At 42.5% G+C, this 19,705-nt stretch overlaps 1 protein-coding gene across 5 annotated transcripts in view; it reads left to right on the top strand.

The window, feature by feature from the left end:
- Window positions 1-5,943, top strand: part of ncor2 (nuclear receptor corepressor 2) — a 249,351-nt gene extending 243,408 nt beyond the window's left edge. For all 5 annotated transcript variants that reach the window (XM_060931244.1, XM_060931245.1, XM_060931247.1 and 2 more), the window contains one exon: window positions 2,927-5,943. In XM_060931244.1, the coding sequence (XP_060787227.1) occupies window positions 2,927-3,111 (185 nt within the window). In that variant the 3' untranslated portion in view covers window positions 3,112-5,943. The remainder of the gene's footprint in view (window positions 1-2,926) is intronic.
- The last annotated feature ends 13,762 nt before the right edge of the window (window positions 5,944-19,705 follow it).

The following is a 19,705-nucleotide window of genomic DNA, read 5'->3' as shown; positions in this document are numbered from 1 at the left end:
TGTGGTGATTGGATATAATTGCAACACCGCCCTGAATTCGCAGGGATTGGTTGAATTTGCGCTGAAGTTGCAAATCACAACATCCTGGAGGCTGTTTTTTTGCTTGGCCCAGACTTTGTCTCCTCACTCACTGTAGCTTTAGGTACTAAAAATCGATCCATTTTGTCTCTCATGTTGCGCCCCCCCGAAGAACTCTGGCGCCCCACACTTTGAAAAGCCCTGAGTTACGTAATTGGCTTTACGTGCGCAGCTTTCTGATTTACTGTTTTCTTCTCATACTTGTACTTCCTGTTTCATGGACTGTAACGGCATTTGCTTATTTAGTAATTTTAATACAGAATTTACTTTGATGAAATTATAATCAGACACTCCAACGCCCCCCAAAAAAACCCTCATCAGATCTGCGCGATTCACACAAGTCCCCCAGACAGCCGTGAAAAAGGCGGCATCCGCCAAAAGGCTCGCTGTTTGCATCCATGTAATTAACAGTTATTCCATGAACTCGAGTCGTACATGAGCTGATGGCTATAATCCGTGTACGACCAGATTGAGTGGAATAACTGTTTTATTCTCTCCACATTCACTGGATTTTGAGAAACGGATCATTTTTATTTTTTGCAAATTCGATAACTAAAAACTTTATACGAAACGTCCGACAAAATAACGCCCGCTTAGAATGTGAACAAACCGGTGAAATGACCGGAGCAATGTGTGAAAAATGCGCCAAGAATAATAATTCTTGAAGAAAAAAAAAAAGCGTTCTTACGATCAGATACTTTCAGAACTATTTTGTTGCTTTTTAGTCAGGTTTTCTTTTTGATTCGAGTTTTTATTTCGTCCTCGGTTGGTTCAGCAACACGCTCCACCATTTTGTTTTTCTCTCCTCACGATATACAGTATGAGCCGTGATAGCCTAGTAGTAGTGTAGCCAATCTGAGCACGCGGTTTCTCATATCCAGTGAATGTGGATAGAATAAACAAAAAGCGATGTTCAATTCTGAACCGTGATTGGTCCAGATTTTCTATTACGGTTGTTGTTTCTATGGTAACGGTTGACTTGGAGCATTGAATGGCACCCAATCCATATAAACAATAAATAAAAAGTAAATAATTGTTGATGTATAGGAGGAGTCTCTGCTTAAGTGTCGGAGCTTTGGAACAGTCAGAGGGTTTTAAGTTTCCTGACATCTCCAGGATATCGTGTTGCGTGGATTTTCCACAAACAGAGTTGAAATGCAACTATAAATGGATAAAAAGTACAGCATAGAGTTCTTTAGTCTTAAAAAAACAAAAAAAAAAACTAATTTCTGTAGTGTATATGCTGTATAAGGGGAATAAAACACTTCAGGAAATGGAAACTGTGCTTCACAGCACTGATGATTTTCCTGTGACAGCACAACCCCAAGTGGGTCCCCCTTATGTAAAACGGCAGCTCACAAGTTTTGTTTTTCACATCAGTGAACATTTGTGCCCAAATCCAGAATCCAGGGACACATGTCTGCCCGGGGGCATTTTGAGTTATTGACAGATTCAGAAAGTACGGTTTCTAAGCTTTCCAATGATGCCTTCCATGTGGAGATCTGACAATATTTGAAGAATGTGTGGCCTTTTGAAAGTGCATACCTCTTAAAACAGGAAAGGGAGAAAATCGCCCTCAAAGTTTTCCTTCTCAGCTACTCTGGGTGCAGGGCGGGCACATAATGGTGCTCATTTGCATGATATTAACGAAAGCTCTACCCCCTACGAGCTAGCACGATGCTACTTTCATGTAAACAAAGATCACCACGTCAATTTTCCTTGCATGCAAAGTATGCCCAGACAATTATGAAGTACAAAAATAAGTCCTAAAGTATACTTTAATGTTTTGTGGTTGAAAAATTACTCACATCGTAAGAAAGAAAGATAGCATGATGATGACACAACTAACACAATGCTAGTTTCATGTAAAGCCTCGGTCACAACCGGCCGTATGTGCTCCTACGGCCGGTCTACACGCAAAAAACGCATGGAGGGCGCGTGTGAAAAGCACGAGAGCGCGCGTGTGATGCGCTGATTTTCGAGCCGCAGACCGGCCGCAGAGGTTCTTTGTCATGTCAAACAAACTCTACGGGCGCTTACGGTTTTTTTCAGGTTGCAAGACAAACTTACGGCCAATGTGCGTCTTTCTCTATGAACAAAAAAAAACAAAAACGCAGTGATTTGGGAAACGCCAAAAATCACACAGCCAAAAAATCGTACGTCCGGTTGTGACCTAGGCTTAACCAAACCACAACATTCTCCGTTACATGCAAAAATAACCACACAGCCTTAGATTAATAAACTCACCCCATCAGAAAGAGAAACGGCGCCTTGCACACATCAATGCCTCCGATGGAATATGTAGTCCTAGCTTCCTTTTGGTTGCGTTTTTTTTTTTTTTTTTTTGCTAGAAATGGTTATCTCCGATGTAACTACCGTGCGTCTGTTTGCTTTGCAGTGTTTCAGCTCCTCTGCGCTCTGTTTAGCTTGCTCATTCCATAGTGAAATTACACGCCTGTATGCAGCTTAAGTAGCCACGAGCTCAGCTCGTATCATACAGCTGATTCGCGAGAAAAACAAACAAAAGACTTAAATCATCATGTGAATGGCCCATATGGTAATTTACCCACAGCCCCCAGCAGGCTACAGTCCTGACAAAAACGAGACAATTTGCAACAAAAAATGTATGCTTTTCCAACAAAACAATCTGTTATCTGAAATACTGATTGCATTCTTCAAGATCTCAACTTGCACATGATGGAAAAAAACAAAAATCACAAATTTCGAAAAAAAAATGCTTCTTTTGCGATTATCTCGGATTCGTTTCGGCCGACATGCGTCCCTGGATTCGGTGAGGGGTCACATTTTGTTTCCATGTCGAATGACAGAAGTGTGTGTGTGGTTGCAGGTTCCACCCCGTACCCCTGTAACCCCTTCACGATGATGCGTTTGCCCGGCTCGGTGATGTCTGGCCCCTCCCCGTCGCCCACCCAGCCTGCTGCAGGACCTCCGCAGCCTCAGAGCCGCACCTGGGAAGAGGAACCCAAACCGCTGCTCTGCTCTCAGTACGAGACGCTGTCGGACAGCGAGTGAACACACACACACGCACACACTTCTCCAATATTCGCTCCTTCAAAGTGTAACCAGGGATGTGGATGGACATGGATACACACACACATTGTGAAACACACTAGAGAGCACATACACATGCGAACTAACCCATCCCCTCGTATTACTAATGCACTTCTCTTAAATAGAACACACACCGTGGTGAACATGGCTGCTGCAGAAGACTCCCCGTACACACGCTTGCACACCAACGTTAGCGTGTGCCTTCACACTGCTCATAAAACAACGATACATCACACACAGACTCCTCCCTCCATAGCATCGCTCAGGATTCTCACCTCTTGCTCCCTCACACACATGCGCACACTTACAGCTGCAGTACGCATTGCTGTTTGAACCCAGTAACTCCACCCAAAATGGAACGAACAAGTCGTTCAGCTTCACTCGTTTGCTATCTTTATTAACGCTAAACAGTAAAGCTCGCTTCGAGCTGCTAGTGCGTATTCATTTGTATTGATCATCCCAGTCATTTCTAACCTACAGTCGCGCCTTGAAACTTAAGGCCACGCCTCTTCCTCGAGACCGATCCTTGCTACGTCTTGACTGTTAGCTGCTACGACTGTTTTTAGCTCTGTATCCTATTTTTTTTTTTGTTGTTTAAATCGACACATCTGTGTATCAAACCACTCCATAAAGCAGCTGACTGAGATGTAGTTTGGCTGATGCTCATCTGGTGGAGATGTGCTTCCTTTATTTTGGCTTTAGTGTTTCAGTTTTGGCCCAAAATGGCTGCCAGTGGCGTCGCGTGCTGCTTTTACAGACTCAGAGATTCACCACTCGAGCTTCTGAGGCACATTTTGAGGTACAGAGGTGTGCGTGTGTGTTTTTTCACTCTTTTCCATGGACATTAGTTTACAAGGTACATAATGCGTTTTGTTTTTAATGTCACTGATACCGTTGCAGTTTTAGAACGTTTTTTTTTTTCGGACTCGTCTCAACCCGAGCGTGTTTCGTGCGTGTTTATAACTAATTTGTTTGCGTTCTTTTTTTATGAAGCACTTGGCCAGCAGACGGTTTGTGTTGTCCCGTCATGGACACTGATGTTCTTTTTTTTTTTTTTTTTCTTTCTACAGCAGTTTTTGTTTGTTTGTCACCTATACACCTTTTTGTTTAAAAAAAAAAAAAGAGATAAAATGTCCAATGCTCCAGCGACAATCAGAGAGGAAAAAGAGCTGAGCATATGGATGTCAAGCTGCTTTTTCAGGTCCCTACAGTGTACACACACACACACACACACACACACACACACCACACACACACACACACACCGGTTTAAGAGACTGCGCCAAATCAAAGTCATGGACATTGAGGACTGCTCTTGCGTCAGTTTAAAAACAAAAAGTGGACGACTGATGCCAGAGGACGCTGATGCGTTTTTTGTGTTTTTATTTTATTTTTTTGAGGAAGGGGACCTCCACCCACAGCGAGTGGACTTCTCAGCTCACTGGGACTCCAAACCCAACACCTCATGTGTATAAATGTGTATCCCTTTTGTTGTGTACAAAAAAAACCCTACGATTTTGGTGTTAAGTGCCATTTATTTGAGACGTGAAGTTCAAACTACCAAGTGACAACGCACAACTCTCCTTCCGACCGGGTTTTTTTTTTTTTTTTTTAAAGACTTAAGGCAAACCTGGAGTGTCAGTCATTTTTTTTTCTCTCTCTCTCACACACACACACTGCTGAGAGCAGTGGATTTTATGTCCTCACACTAACACACCTCCAAAATCCGACTCCGATGTGCGTGATGCTATAAATACTATAAAATTACTTTGCATGTGCTTTAAATATAATTCAACTTTTATTCTTTGCTACTTTTTCATAAAAAAATTCATCCCTCTTTAATGTTGATAGAAAAAAATAAAAACTTTTATGATTCTATTCCACAGGTTTACCTCAGTGGGAGGTTTGTTTGTTTGTTTGTTTGTTTGTTTTTTCCCGTTTTTTTTTTTTTTTTTTTTTTGAGAATTGTTGAATTGGTAATTTGGTGATTATTATTATTATATTGTGTTTATTTTGTGTAAATGAGGTTTCATCACGTCACACACTCGGGTTCTCTCGACATGTGCCAACGTGTATGTTTGTGGTCACTACAATATTGTTTGTTCCATTCGGCGTTTTTTTTTTTTTAAAAAAAGGAAAAAAGAAAAAAAAGAAGACCGTTATTTTTGGATGAATTTCAAACAGCATTACATAGGAAGGCAACTTCAATTAAGGGTTCTCCCCCCCCCCCCCCCCCAAATATTAAAATATTAATCCACATTTCCAAACGATGCATTTCATGCTCCTAACGTTACTGCATGTTTTATGAAAGACGTTAAAGCAAAATAGTAAAAAATAAAAAAAATAAAAACTTCACAGTAAGTGAGATACAGTGTTCTCTCTGGAACGATCCTGATTTTTCCAGATGTAAGTGTGTACGAGTTGATTTTAAAAATCATAACTGGTCAAGGAAAAAAGAAGGGGGAAAAAAAAGGTCAGACCCCAGTTTAGAGGAAAGTAAAGGGTCGGGTGTTCTCCATTTTGTACAACAGCTCATATTGTTTGTCTGCTCCCCCTCCAAAACATAATTCCAACCCACTGTATTATAGTGCGGAATGTAAATAGGCCTAAAAGGGTGTACATATTTATGTGATTTGCTGCCAGGTGGATATTCACAGAGAAACTGTTCACACTGTTGTACATCAACATGGCCACCAGCAAGCTTTGTGGATAAGCAGTGTACAAAAATGAAACAGAAAAAAAAAAAAGACAGACACTGCCTTAATGTTTAAATAAAAAGCTTATTGCCATTGATGTGTTTGGCTCTGTGTTTTTTCACTCTGGGCTTTTTTTTTCCCGCTTTACTGGATCATGAATCTTATTTTATTTTTTTAATAGAACAAGTTGCATTTTGTCCAAATACAGTACGTGACGTCTTGTACTGTATGAATCGCTTCATTCCGCAGCAAGACTCATCACTCGTACCAAACGATCTGCTCATCTCACCCCCATTCTTCCTCAGTTTCACTGGCTACCTGTTCTGTCCCGAATTAAGTATAAAATCCTACAAATCACTTTCAAAGCTCTCCATAACCTTGCTCCTGCTTACACCTGTGACCTTCTGACCCCTTACACTCCATCCCGCTCTCTCAGATCCTCTAGCTATAATCTCCTTGCCGCACCAGACTCTCTACCCCGGGTGGCAGGTCCTTCAGCGCCATGAATTCCAAGTTCTCCCTCAAACCCGCCCTGACTGCTCTTACCGGTTAGCCTGGTTAACGTGACTTCAAAGCTCTGCGAGCATTTGGTCTGGCAAAGATATTAAGCCCAACCGTTTCCCAAAGGCGTGGTTGACCCGCCTCCCTGAAATGCCTCAGTTTGCTACTGGTCGAAGCCAGAAAAGGCTGTGACGAAGCTTAAACCAATCACATCACTCTTTCCTCTGACGTATGTGACGCGACGGAAACTGCTTGAGTAACAGGAAGAAGATAAATACCTCCAGGGCTGCTCTTTGCTCCGTTTTCAATGAGAACTTCCCGTTGAATGCTTTCAATACAGCATCTACCGCTGTGTCAAAGGCTTGCCGCTGCTCCATGTTCGTGATGTGAATGAAGCGCTTCCGGCATAGATTCTGTAAACAATCTATGGCTTCCGGTCGCAGTTCTACTACGTCACTGCCTTGAACACGCCTCTACCCAGGGCCGTTGGAGATGCTCAAAGTTGATTGGCTCCCGATTTTTCGGGAGCTTGGAAGAGCTGGAGATAGCTTGCCTTGCCAGACTAAGCTCGCAACAGGCCCTCGTGTTGCGTCACACTTAGGATGGGCGGGCCCAGGCTACTTACCGGTACCTTTCTTTCTTCAAGTCTCATCTCAAAACCTTTGTTTCATGAACACGTCTCCTCCTCCACCACCACTACTGCATAAACTTGTTACTCTTTACTAACTTTTTTTTTTTTTTGGGGTGTGTTCTGTTTTCTTTGACCTGTGTAAAGTGACCTTGATTTTGAGAAAAGCGCTATATAAACGTAACCTATTATTCTGATACTCCAGGGTTTCAGTTTCAACTTTCACTGTCGACAAAGTATTGATGACTTTTTGTGGGTTGTTTTTTTTTATAAAAAGAATATAACTAAAGTATCCATCATGTTATGGTTGAAGGAAGTGGTTTCTATATCCGTAAACAGTACGCAAGAGACCGTTTTTACTTTTCAGACAAAATACATCAGACATGAAGGCTGCTGGGTTGTACTGCAAAAATAAGTACCGTAAGTGTGACAGTCGAGACCTCCAGAAGGAAAGAACTGTGGCTGGTTCTGTAAGATGTTCAGTAAAACCTACAGCTCGTTTCCTTATAAAACTGCACTCATTGTACCTGAGAGTGCTATTTTCTTTTAAAGCAAAGTGTCACCACGTTGAATATTGACTTTGCTTCGTTTATTATCTCATCCGGCCAACGACCTTATGCCATCGTATGTTGTCCGTCCAGCGTCATCCATATTTCATGAAAATCGCTGCTTCTTTCTCAATTCTTCACCAATTTTTATTCTTTTTGGCAGGAAGGTCGGTCTGCATACAAGAGCTCCTATCCAAATTTGAATAATTGCAATGAATATGGAGTAATTAATCAATCCCTAATGAGCGGTTTCCACACAAGTCGCTTCTTCTCCATCAGTTGTTCATCGATTTTGATTCTTTCTGGTATGATGGTAGGGGAACCTAGGGTGCATAGAACTTCTACCCAGATTTGGGCCAGAGTGAGCTACGCCGTCATTGACTGACGGTCTCGTTACTGTTTAGTGCTCTTTACTTTGTGTCTATATAAAAGTTCAAAACGTGTGAATATGGTGTCTATCGGCAGTCAAAGATTCATCATCAGGGCTACATGGATAGTGATGCAGTGCCTTGAAAAAGTATTCATACCCCTTGAACTTTTTCACATTTTTCCACCTTACAACCATGAACTTAAGTTTTTTATTGAGATTTTATGTGATAGGCCAACACAGAGTAGCACGATTGTGAAGTGAAACGAAAATGATAAATGGTCTTCAAAATTTTAAACAAATAAAAATCTGAAAAATCAGAGATCACGCCAATACCGTACTCACTTACTCAACCACGTAAAGATACTTCGATGCCTCCATCTGACTAACGGCTAATGATGCGACATGATGGAAGCCTGGTGTACGTTGGTGCGCTAATCAGCAGATGACACCGTAAGCAATCTGGACTTTTATATTTAACAATGATTTGAGGTTGTTGTTATAAGTAAAGGTTATTATTCACCAATATTCACTGAGCCTGAGGTGGATAATTGTTTGTTTTCGTATACGGTAAATATACGTGATTATTTCAAACTTCAAAAGTGGTATGTAAATGTATAAAGGCGTGGCACAGACTTGTCACTTATCTGCGCTGTCACATAAAATACTTCGTTTTGATGGATAAAATAAATCCCACGTTACCTTTGAATAGTTTTAGTTAGCAATGACGGGCCATTTTTAAATCTAGTTGTGATCAAAGAGTGTGGCATACCACAAGAAAGACTATGAAGTTCTGAATTCAAAACTGGTTTCGTTTTCCCACTCGGTTAAATAGAACAGAAGTTACAGCCGTTTGAAATTTTCCATTTTTGGAAAGCTTAACTTTTTATTAATTGGAGCAATTCTTGTGCCTAAAACATATCAGAGCTTAAAAATAACCTTTTTACTCCAGTATTTTTATTTATTTTGAAATTGAATTGCATTATTTGCATAGTTAGCTGGTGTAAACTACTCAAACCAATTTCAACTCTCCTAGTTGGCATGCAAACGCCACTTATTGCATACTGATGGCGCAACAAGGTGGCAGCACAGTTCCACAGGTTACTATACAAAGGGCGATGCTCAAAAGTGCTATGTATTACGTTTCTAATCCAATATAACTTCTTCAAAACAATATGATTAACATCCCTGAACCCTCTCTCTTTTTTTCCCCTGTCCTCCCAAATCTCATCTCATCTCATTATCTGTAGCCGCTTTATCCTGTTCTACAGGGTCGCAGGCAAGCTGGAGCCTATCCCAGCTGACTACGGGCGAAAGGCGGGGTACACCCTGGACAAGTCGCCAGGTCATCACAGGGCTGACACATAGACACAGACAACCATTCACACTCACATTCACACCTACGCTCAATTTAGAGTCACCAGTTAACCTAACCTGCATGTCTTTGGACTGTGGGGGAAACCGGAGCACCCGGAGGAAACCCACGCGGACACGGGGAGAACATGCAAACTCTGCACAGAAAGGCCCTCGCCGGCCACGAGGCTCGAACCCGGACCTTCTTGCTGTGAGGCGACAGCGCTAACCACTACACCACCGTGCCGCCCTCTCCTCCCAAATCCACTATTTTTATTGTTTTCTGTAGAAGGATACGCATCTATTGACCATCACTAGAACTTCCGTGGGCTCTGGCTGGCATCTGGTTTGACCAAAATTACTGCAAAAAGGCCCGCCAGGGGTCATCACTGTTCCCGAACTCTGGTATCAATTTTAGCCAGTTTCGACCAATAGAAAGCGAGTTAGAGTCTAGAATCATGGGGCGGCATGTCATCGACTTTCGACCAAAATCCAATATGGCCGCACCCAGCGGTTGCACCATCAACGTTCAGACAAATGATCGCCGTGTCAGAACTGAGCAATATCGTGCAAATCTGAATGCATATTCTGAAAATTCAGTATTTTTTTCCTCTAAAATATATTCTGCTTCACAAGAGTTAGTTTTTTTTATTTATTAAAAAAAAAAACCTTGGTACACGGCGATCGAAAATTTGCTATGTAAATGGAGAGGTGCTTACTGCACAGCGAGCGCTGTTGGCATTGTTACTTTAGTGCTTTTCGAAACAGCATTTTCTTTCATAATTTGTAATTCTTCCTGACTTACGGTGACGAGTCGCTTGAGGTGATTATCGAGAAATTCAGACCATCAGCGCGCAATTTTTCTCTAATCACCTGCGTATTTATACTCTATATATAATTAAACCAAGTTTAAAATGCAGAGTGACATGAAAAAAAAATGGTTGAGTTTAACACGACATTTTCACATTAAATGCGATGTAATTTATGTGAGCATTCCACAATAGGGTGCATCAGTTGCCCCCTAAAAATGAAAAGTTCCTCCGATCATGATGCATTTTTGTTTTTATGTTCCTTTTGGTAAGAAAACACACTGGGTGAAATATATTTTGACAAAATTCAAAAGTTTAATGGTGGCACCAGGAGCTCAAAGTTATGGAAAAAGCTGCTATTTTATGACTTTTATGACAATTTCGATCACTTTTCATGAAACATTACGGCACCTTATAGAGTATACCAAATATCTTAGATACACATTTTTAGTCCATATTCTAAATATATTATCAAGCACAGTTTGAGTTTTAGCTGTTCATTGAATCATTGTTCAACTACTTTTAAACAATACAAATGTATTATGAATCACATTAATGCTTCTTAATCCCTTGCAAAGGTTCTTAACATGATCTCTGGGCCACAAGAAATCAATAAATGGAGTCCAACATTGTGATTCAAACCTTACGCGAAAACATAAAATAAGCGTTTTTTTGGCAAAAAAAAATGAAGCTCATGGTGCCACCATTAGACTTTTGAATATGGTCAAAAAAATTTACAGGATGTCTTTATTGGTGAAAAGGAACACCCAAACAAAAACGCATCAGATTTTATGAAAGTGACGGCAACTGATGCACCCTATTCCACAAAAATAAGTCTGTGGTGATGGAGCTGACAAATGGTGAGCTGGTGCTTTTTGTTTTAACAAAAAAAAAAGTCAGGAAAGAAAACGTCAAGTTCATTTGTACATACTGTCCTGAGCAGTTGGTGTGAAATGCAGGGAGTTTCACTGCTTGGTTCAGGGGATGTTGAGACTCCTTGATGGATAGCGAGCGTCACTACATCACAAAGCAGACTATGGACCATGGAGTGTTTGAGCTCCTTTCCTACAACCCCAATTCCAAAAAAGTTGGGACAAAGTACAAATTGTAAATAAAAACGGAATGCAATAATTTACAAATCTCAAAAACTGATATTGTATTCACAATAGAACATAGACAACATATCAAATGTCGAAAGTGAGACATTTTGAAATTTCATGCCAAGTATTGGCTCATTTGAAATTTCATGACAGCAACACATCTCAAAAAAGTTGGGACAGGGGCAATAAGAGGCTGGAAAAGTTAAAGGTACAAAAAAGGAACAGCTGGAGGACCAAACTGCAACTCATTAGGTCAATTGGCAATAGGTCATTAACATGACTGGGTATAAAAAGAGCATCTTGGAGTGGCAGCGGCTCTCAGAAGTAAAGATGGGAAGAGGATCACCAATCCCCCTAATTCTGCGCCGACAAATAGTGGAGCAATATCAGAAAGGAGTTCGACAGTGTAAAATTGCAAAGAGTTTGAACATATCATCATCTACAGTGCATAATATCATCAAAAGATTCCGAGAATCTGGAAGAATCTCTGTGTGTAAGGGTCAAGGCCGGAAAACCATACTGGGTGCCCGTGATCTTCGGGCCCTTAGACGGCACTGCATCACATACAGGCATGCTTCTGTATTGGAAATCACAAAATGGGCTCAGGAATATTTCCAGAGAACATTATCTGTGAACACAATTCACCGTGCCATCCGCCGTTGCCAGCTAAAACTCTATAGTTCAAAGAAGCAGCCGTATCTAAACATGATCCAGAAGCGCAGACGTCTTCTCTGGGCCAAGGCTCATTTAAAATGGACTGTGGCAAAGTGGAAAACTGTTCTGTGGTCAGACGAATCAAAATTTGAAGTTCTTTATGGAAATCATGGACGCCGTGTCATTCGGACTAAAGAGGAGAAGGACGACCCGAGTTGTTATCAGCGCTCAGTTCAGAAGCCTGCATCTCTGATGGTATGGGGTTGCATTAGTGCGTGTGGCATGGGCAGCTTACACATCTGGAAAGACACCATCAATGCTGAAAGGTATATCCAGGTTCTAGAGCAACATATGCTCCCATCCAGACGACGTCTCTTTCAGGGAAGACCTTGCATTTTCCAACATGACAATGCCAAACCACATACTGCATCAATTACAGCATCATGGCTGCGTAGAAGAAGGGTCCGGGTACTGAACTGGCCAGCCTGCAGTCCAGATTTTTCACCCATAGAAAACATTTGGCGCATCATAAAACGGAAGATACGACAAAAAAGACCTAAGACAGTTGAGCAACTAGAATCCTACATTAGACAAGAATGGGGTTAACATTCCTCTCCCTAAACTTGAGCAACTTGTCTCCTCAGTCCCCAGACGTTTACAGACTGTTGTAAAGAGAAAAGGGGATGTCTCACAGTGGGAAACATGGCCTTGTCCCAACTTTTTTGAGATGTATTGTTGTCATGAAATTTAAAAATCACCTAATTTTTCTCTTTAAATGATACATTTTCTCAGTTTAAACATTTGATATGTCATCTATGTTCTATTCTGAATAAAAAATGGAATTTTGAAACTTCCACATCATTGCATTCCATTTTTATTTACAATTTGTACTTTGTCCCAACTTTTTTGGAATCGGGGTTGTATTTTTTTTCCTTCCAGACGTTGTCTTTAAAGTCGTTTTCTGTTATCATTTTTCTCGCCCTTGCGACACACTGGATGTGAGACTCCACCAAACCTGTAGCAGTGTGGTGGTGATTCCACAACCTGCACCCTGATTGGTTGAATTCGCTTCTTTCACGGATGAAATAATTATTAGGAAAATCGATCCTGCTGTGGTGAAAGGGAAAAAAAAAAATCACTTTTTCACAAGCGAACATTCAGTTTAAGAAAACGGTTATTTCCAACATAACGACAAATCATGCTGCATGTGTAAATACCTTAAGAAAGCAACAGGAGGCGCTACTGTGTCTTCCTACAATACAAATAACCTGATAAAGAATCGTAACCATAAATGTCAGCATGAGGAGATCATCACTAGCAGCACACAATGACAAAAACGTCTTGGAGTGAAAACGGCTTTTGATCCATTAGTCTTGATCCATTAGTCGTTGACAAATGAGTGATTCTGGTGCAGTGAAAATAAAAATAAAACCTGCAGGTCTTCAATCTGATGAAGAGGTAACTAACGTAGCTAACATAGCTAGCCATGAGCTGGAGCGATCCTCGTATCGTACGTTCGTAGATTGTGTTGTACACCTTCCATGGTCTCAATTTAAATCAGAGAAACACAAACGGAAAGAAGTCATAATATTCATTTTGATCTCAATTTCGAAGAGGATGAAAAATTTTCTCAAATGAGCCTCGAGTTATAAAATCGTAAACTCTAAACGTTCCATAAGTGTATCCTGACATGATTTCTTTTCAGGTATGAAGACACAGAAAGGAAAACATTTGATGTCTCGGATCCTGATGGAAATAAACCCTGCGAGTAGCACCCAAGGTTTGAATGCAAAAGTTTGTGCACCCCAGCTGAGTGAAAAGACATAACCGCTGATCACTTTTTTTTCTCCTTTCTCTTCTCCTGTCAATGTTAGTGTTGTAGTCGAGTCACGAAACCTTGAGTCCGAGTCCAGTCTTGAGTCCCCAGTGTTCGAGTCTGAGAACAAGACTCCAACTGCACCATTTGATGGTGGCTATTTGTTTTAGCGCCATTAACATGAGCTTGTTCCTGAACATGACGTATGAACAGGTGAATGTGCTTCTCTTTATCAGGGAGTGTAAAGTATTCTGTCAGAGACGGTTGGGAGACGGATGCAAGTGTAGAAGGTGTGTTTATTAATACAAGTGAAGAAGGTATACAATCCAGAACGGCAGGCAAAATTGTAAAACGGTGAAACGGGCGACAGGTCGAGCGAGACACAAACAGGCTATCAAAGACGAGAAACAGGAAATCAGGGATCAGGAAACCAAACAAGGAATAAGGTTCGGTAATGTATCAGCAACGCAACTCAATACTTCGCAAAGTGAGTGTGTTTTCACAGTTTTTATATCGGTGTGCTGATTGCGCCTTAATCCTGTGCAGGCACGAGTCGTTTACGGCGTGAGAGTGAGTCCGCTTGGCGCGTGTGCGCTGTCCGGAGCGCGCCTGAGAGTCTATCTGATGCACGTGCCTAGGCGCGCACATGACACTCTTGCACGAAATTAGTACAAAAATTAATGTAGATATAAATATCTTATGCCAAATTATTATGGCATGTTACAAAAAATAAAGAAAAAAAAAAATCAGAGTCCTCGTCTCCAATTTATGAGTCCGAATGCAGTTAATGCACGAGTCCGAGTCATCAGTGCTCAAGTCCAAGTCACAAGTCCTTAAAATTGGGGCACGAGTCGGACTCGGGGCGGCACGGTGGTGTAGTGGTTAGCTGTCGCCTCACAGCAAGAAGGTCCGGGTTCGAGCCCCGTGGCCGGCGAGGGCCTTTCTGTGCGGAGTTTGCATGTTCTCCCCGTGTCCGCGTGGGTTTCCTCCGGGTGCTCCGGTTTCCCCCACAGTCCAAAGACATGCAGGTTAGGTTAACTGGTGACTCTAAATTGACCGTAGGTGTGAATGTGAGTGTGAATGGTTGTCTGTGCCCTGTGATGACCTGGCGACTTGTCCAGGGTGTACCCCGCCTTTCGCCCGTAGTCAGCTGGGATAGGCTCCAGCTTGCCTGCGACCCTGTAGAACAGGATAAAGCGGCTACAGATAATGAGATGAGATGAGTCGGACTCGAGTACTACAAGCCTGATGTTAATACAGTTACTTTATATTTGAGGGAAGCACAAACTTTTGCCTACAACTGTATACATAATAGAAATATCTTTGTGTAAAACTAATACCATCCAAATAGAGGATACATCTGTATACCTGCGCTTTGTCATACTCTTGTTCCACAAGGTTCCGCTTGAATTTAATAATGTCGTTGCGATTTATTTTTGGTGTTTTTACAGCATTGTATTATTTGTACTTTACTTTGCGATTGATCTTTGCAGCATTCCTGAGGATTAAGTGTCTCTCCAACCCGCTTCAGCATCTCAGTTCCTTCCAAATAATGGATACTCTGTACTTGCTTTGGGTCAGTTGATGGGACAGCGACGTTCTTGGATGAAATCTGCTTCAGGTGGTGAGGATGATTTAAAACGCAAGAGGGCGCCAGGAAGTTTTGTACACTTTAAAGGGATAGTTCGGGATTTTTGACATGAACCTGTATGGCATCCCCATCAATAGTGTCGTGCAAACACACTGACTTACCCCTGACAGCATCCTGTGAGTCCAGTTCTTGTCCAGTTTTGGTCCAGACGAAAGTAGTCCGGCAAGTTTGTTGGGGTCACGAAAGTAAAACGTTTTTCGTCTCAAAACAGTATGTGTTCAAAAGAGTGATATATTTGCATCACAAAACCGTTGTCAAATAAAAAGTCAGACCTCGAAATCGCTTGGCACTATTTTCTCTCCCTTCTTATCACTGCGCGGTGCCGCCAGGTGACAGCCACGGCTGTTTCATTCATTGTTTACTAGTGATGGGAATTTCGGCTCTTTTGGCTCTTCTTACTATAAGGAGCCGGCTCTTTCGGAAGATTTTTTATAATTATTTCTCATGACTTATACATTCACATCGAGTACACATCAATGCAAATTAACATGAAGGGATTTACTAGACCAATTTATATCTGGAACTATTTTCAGCCACAGCACAGGCAAAGCACCGCTGCAGGCGCAAAGACACCGCGCAGCGCCTGAAGACGGGTGCGCAGCGCCTGAAAACCCGTTTTCAGGCGCCGCGCGGTGTCTTTGCGCCTTCCTTTTCCTACCTATTCCTTTAATTGCTGCAATTAACTAGTTCATTCTGATTCTATTTCTCCTCTCAGTTATAATCTGTCCTGCTTTTGAAAAGATCCTTTCTGGGGGGACAGATGCTGCCACTATACACATCCTCCGTGCCATCACGTGTGTAAGCCGTGGATAGAGTGCAGCCTTGGTCTCCCACCAGCTTAGTGGGTCTGCGTTTCGCTGTCACCTGGCGGCAGCGCGCAGTGATAAGAAGGGAGAGAAAATGGTGCCAAGCGATTTCGAGGTCTGACTTTTTATTTGACAACGGTTTTGTGATGCAAATATATCACTCTTTTGAACACATACTGTTTTGAGATGAAAAACGTTTTACTTTCGTGACCCCAACAAACTTGCCGGACTACTTTCGTCTGGACCAAAACTGGACAAGAACTGGACTCACAGGATGCTGTCAGGGGTAAGTCAGTGTGTTTGCACGACACTATTGATGGGGATGCCATACAGATTCATGTCAAAAATCCCGAACTATCCCTTTAACAGTAGTCCGTCTTTTTATTTTTCAATCCTTTTCCATCACAGCACAAAGAATGTTAATGGAAATATGGAAAGATTAGTGTGTGTGTGTGTATACAGACAACATGCTTTGGATGTAGGCAGGAACTTTTTTGTTGTTTCACTTGAACCAGGTTCTGCAGAATTTTAAGACTCACTTGTCACACTGTATGAGAAATACAGCAATGAAATCTTGGCCCAATTGGACAATAGACTGTGAGATGGTGTGCGTTCTCCAGGTCAGATTATACGATGAAGATCTTCAAACGATACTCCTACGGTTCAGTCATCACATGAGGTTAAGGTCAAAGTCCATCCTGTGCCAGGACCTGGTCTTCCCAGGCAGTCTCCCGTCCGAGTACTAACCAGGCACATTGTGCAACACCGATCTTCGTTTCTATAGCCCTCGGCCTCTCGCCTATACAGCACTGTTTCTCAAAGTGTGGTCCGTGAGCGACCCCTGGTGGTCCGTGAGTTAGTCGTAAAAATCATATTTTATTAGTTTTTCTCGAATCGTCTGTGACTCCAAAAGCAAAGTTCTGAGTAGCACAGATGAGTTGTTTTCGATATTGAATAAAGTCCGATGTAAATTCGAACCGTAGCCGATTATTCGAATTTGTCTGGCATGAAGTAAGTCAACAGTTTTGCGACACTGCCGATAGCTATGCTAGTTCAGGTTACACTTTTCAGATCAGCGTCACCTCTGAATGTGGAATGCAGAGAAACTACGAGTAACCAAATTAGACTTCGCATCAAACTGTCAAAAATAATGGATCGGTCAAAAGAAAAGCGGCGGCACGGTGGTGTAGTGGTTAGCGCTGTCGCCTCACAGCAAGAAGGTCCGGGTTCGAGCCCCGGGGCCGGCGAGGGCCTTTCTGTGTGGAGTTTGCATGTTCTCCCTGTGTCCGCGTGGGTTTCCTCCGGGTGCTCCGGTTTCCCCCACAGTCCAAAGACATGCAGGTTAGGTTAACTGGTGACTCTAAATTGACCGTAGGTGTGAATGTGAGTGTGAATGGTTGTCTGTGTCTATGTGTCAGCCCTGTGATGACCTGGCGACTTGTCCAGGGTGTACCCCGCCTTTCGCCCGTAGTCAGCTGGGATAGGCTCCAGCTCGCCTGCGACCCTGTAGGACAGGATAAAGCGGCTAGAGATGATGAGATGAGATGAGTCGATGATGATATTTGTAAAACTGTCATTTCATCAGTGTGTAATTTTTTGTTATGTACTGTTGAAGTAGGCTCTTTTTTTTTTTTTTTTGATATTTAGGGGGTTAGGTGGTCTGTGAATTATTATTATTTTTTTTAATGGATAAAGTGGTCCTTGGTCTGAAAAAGTTTGAGAAACACTGCTATACAGCTAGGGTTACAGTGGGGCCGGGTCCTCTGGTAACCGCAAGAGTTTGACTCCGCGCTCGCATCTGTATTGCGGTGCCTTGCCAGACTGCAATTGGTACCATTTTTATTATGGTCTTTGGTACTCCCCGACTGTGAGTAGAACCTGCGATCTCCCGGTTGAGAGGTGGACGTGCTCTCTCTCGAGGCCAGCTTGCGGTGAGGTTACGCTGATAAGGATATTTAATTTTCTATCCATTAGCATGTTTGGTTTGTTTCAGCATCACCACTAGCGTATTTGTAGCCGTCCTGTGAATGTTGCATAATCTGATTAGTGGATTTTATGCCGGGATCTGATTACACAATGTTTTTATTTATTGTGCATTAGGGTGCATCAGTTGCCCCTTAAAAATGAAAAGTTCCTCCGATCATGATGCGTTTTTGTTTTTATGTTCCTTTTGGTAAGAAAACACACTGGGTGAAATATTTTGACAAAATTCAAGAGTTTAATGGTGGCACCAGGAGCTCAAAGTTATGGAAAAAGCTGCTATTTTATGACTTTTATGACAATTTCGATCACTTTTCATGAAACATTACGGCACCTTATAGAGTATACCAAATATCTTATGGCCCAGTCACACCGCCCGAACTTTGCTGGAGCGTTCCTGGAGCGGTGAAAAAAATTCATCACCACCGTTTAACAAAAGTTGGCCCCCGTTAAAGCAACGCCGTATACGCTCGGCCACCGCTGATGTTTCTCGAGGGGCCCTCCTACCGCTCCGAAAGTTTTGAGCTGCACAAAATATTGCGAGCGGTGAGGAGGGGGCAGTTTTCCGCCCTGGCAAAGTTCACCCCCGCTCCACCAACGCCCAGTCAAAGTTTGGCACCGCTAGACGCAAGTTCGTGGACGCTTGGGTCCACTAGGCCAACGCAGAAATCTTGAACGCTGGACCACCGCTGCTTCGCCAGCGTTGCCCGGGCGGCGATTAAACGTTGCACAAACTTCGGTGGAGCGGTTGTAAGCGTTTTACGAGCGGACACGGGGTTGCTGGAACGGTGTCGGGCGTTGAAGCAGCTATCCATGGCGGCGATGAACTTTGGTTTGGCGTTGGTATAGAGGTGTCGGAGCGGGACCAGAATTTGGCTATAAATACGGGGAGAAATGGACCAGGAGCTCATTTGGAATCGAGCTGCCGTTGAGTTCAGACCTCATCTATATCGAATTTGCTCAAAGTTACAGTAAAACTGTATCACCATGGATGCTGAGAGACTTGCTATGATTGGTGCTAAACCAACTTTATACCCCCGCCGAGCCAAAGCCCGCATGCGCAGAACACCGCTATACCAACGCTCGCGTCACCGCTAAACCAACGTTCGCTACCGCTAAAGCAACGCCGGCTTCAGTGGTGCACCGCTAAGCCAACGCCCGTGTTTTCGATTTTTTTCCCATTTTGTGCGCGGTGACGAGCGTTGTCGAAATTCGGCCCCCCCTCCCTACCGTTCAAGGAACGCTCCAGCAAAGTTCGGGCGGTATGACCGGGCCATTAGATACACATTTTTAGTCCATATTCTAAATCTATTATCAAGCACAGTTTGAGTTTTAGCTGTTCACTGAATCATTGTTCAACTACTATTAAACAATACAAATGTATTCTGAATCACATTAATGCTTCTCAATCCCTTGCAAAGGTTCTTAACATGATCTCTGGCTCACAAGAAATCAATAAATGGAGTCCAACATTGTGATTCAAACCTTACGCGAAAACATAAAATTAGCGTTTTTTGGCAAAAAAAAAAAATGAAGCTCATGGTGCCACCATTAGACTTTTGAATATGGTCAAAACATTTTACAGGATGTCTTTATTGGTGAAAAGGAACACCTGAACAAAAACGCATCAGATTTTATGAAAGTGA

The sequence above is a fragment of the Neoarius graeffei genome, chromosome 10, assembly GCF_027579695.1.
Source record: "Neoarius graeffei isolate fNeoGra1 chromosome 10, fNeoGra1.pri, whole genome shotgun sequence".
NCBI lineage: Eukaryota > Metazoa > Chordata > Actinopteri > Siluriformes > Ariidae > Neoarius > Neoarius graeffei.
The sequence above is the reverse complement of the archived record's forward strand: the minus strand, read 5'-3'. Positions and strand labels throughout refer to the sequence as shown.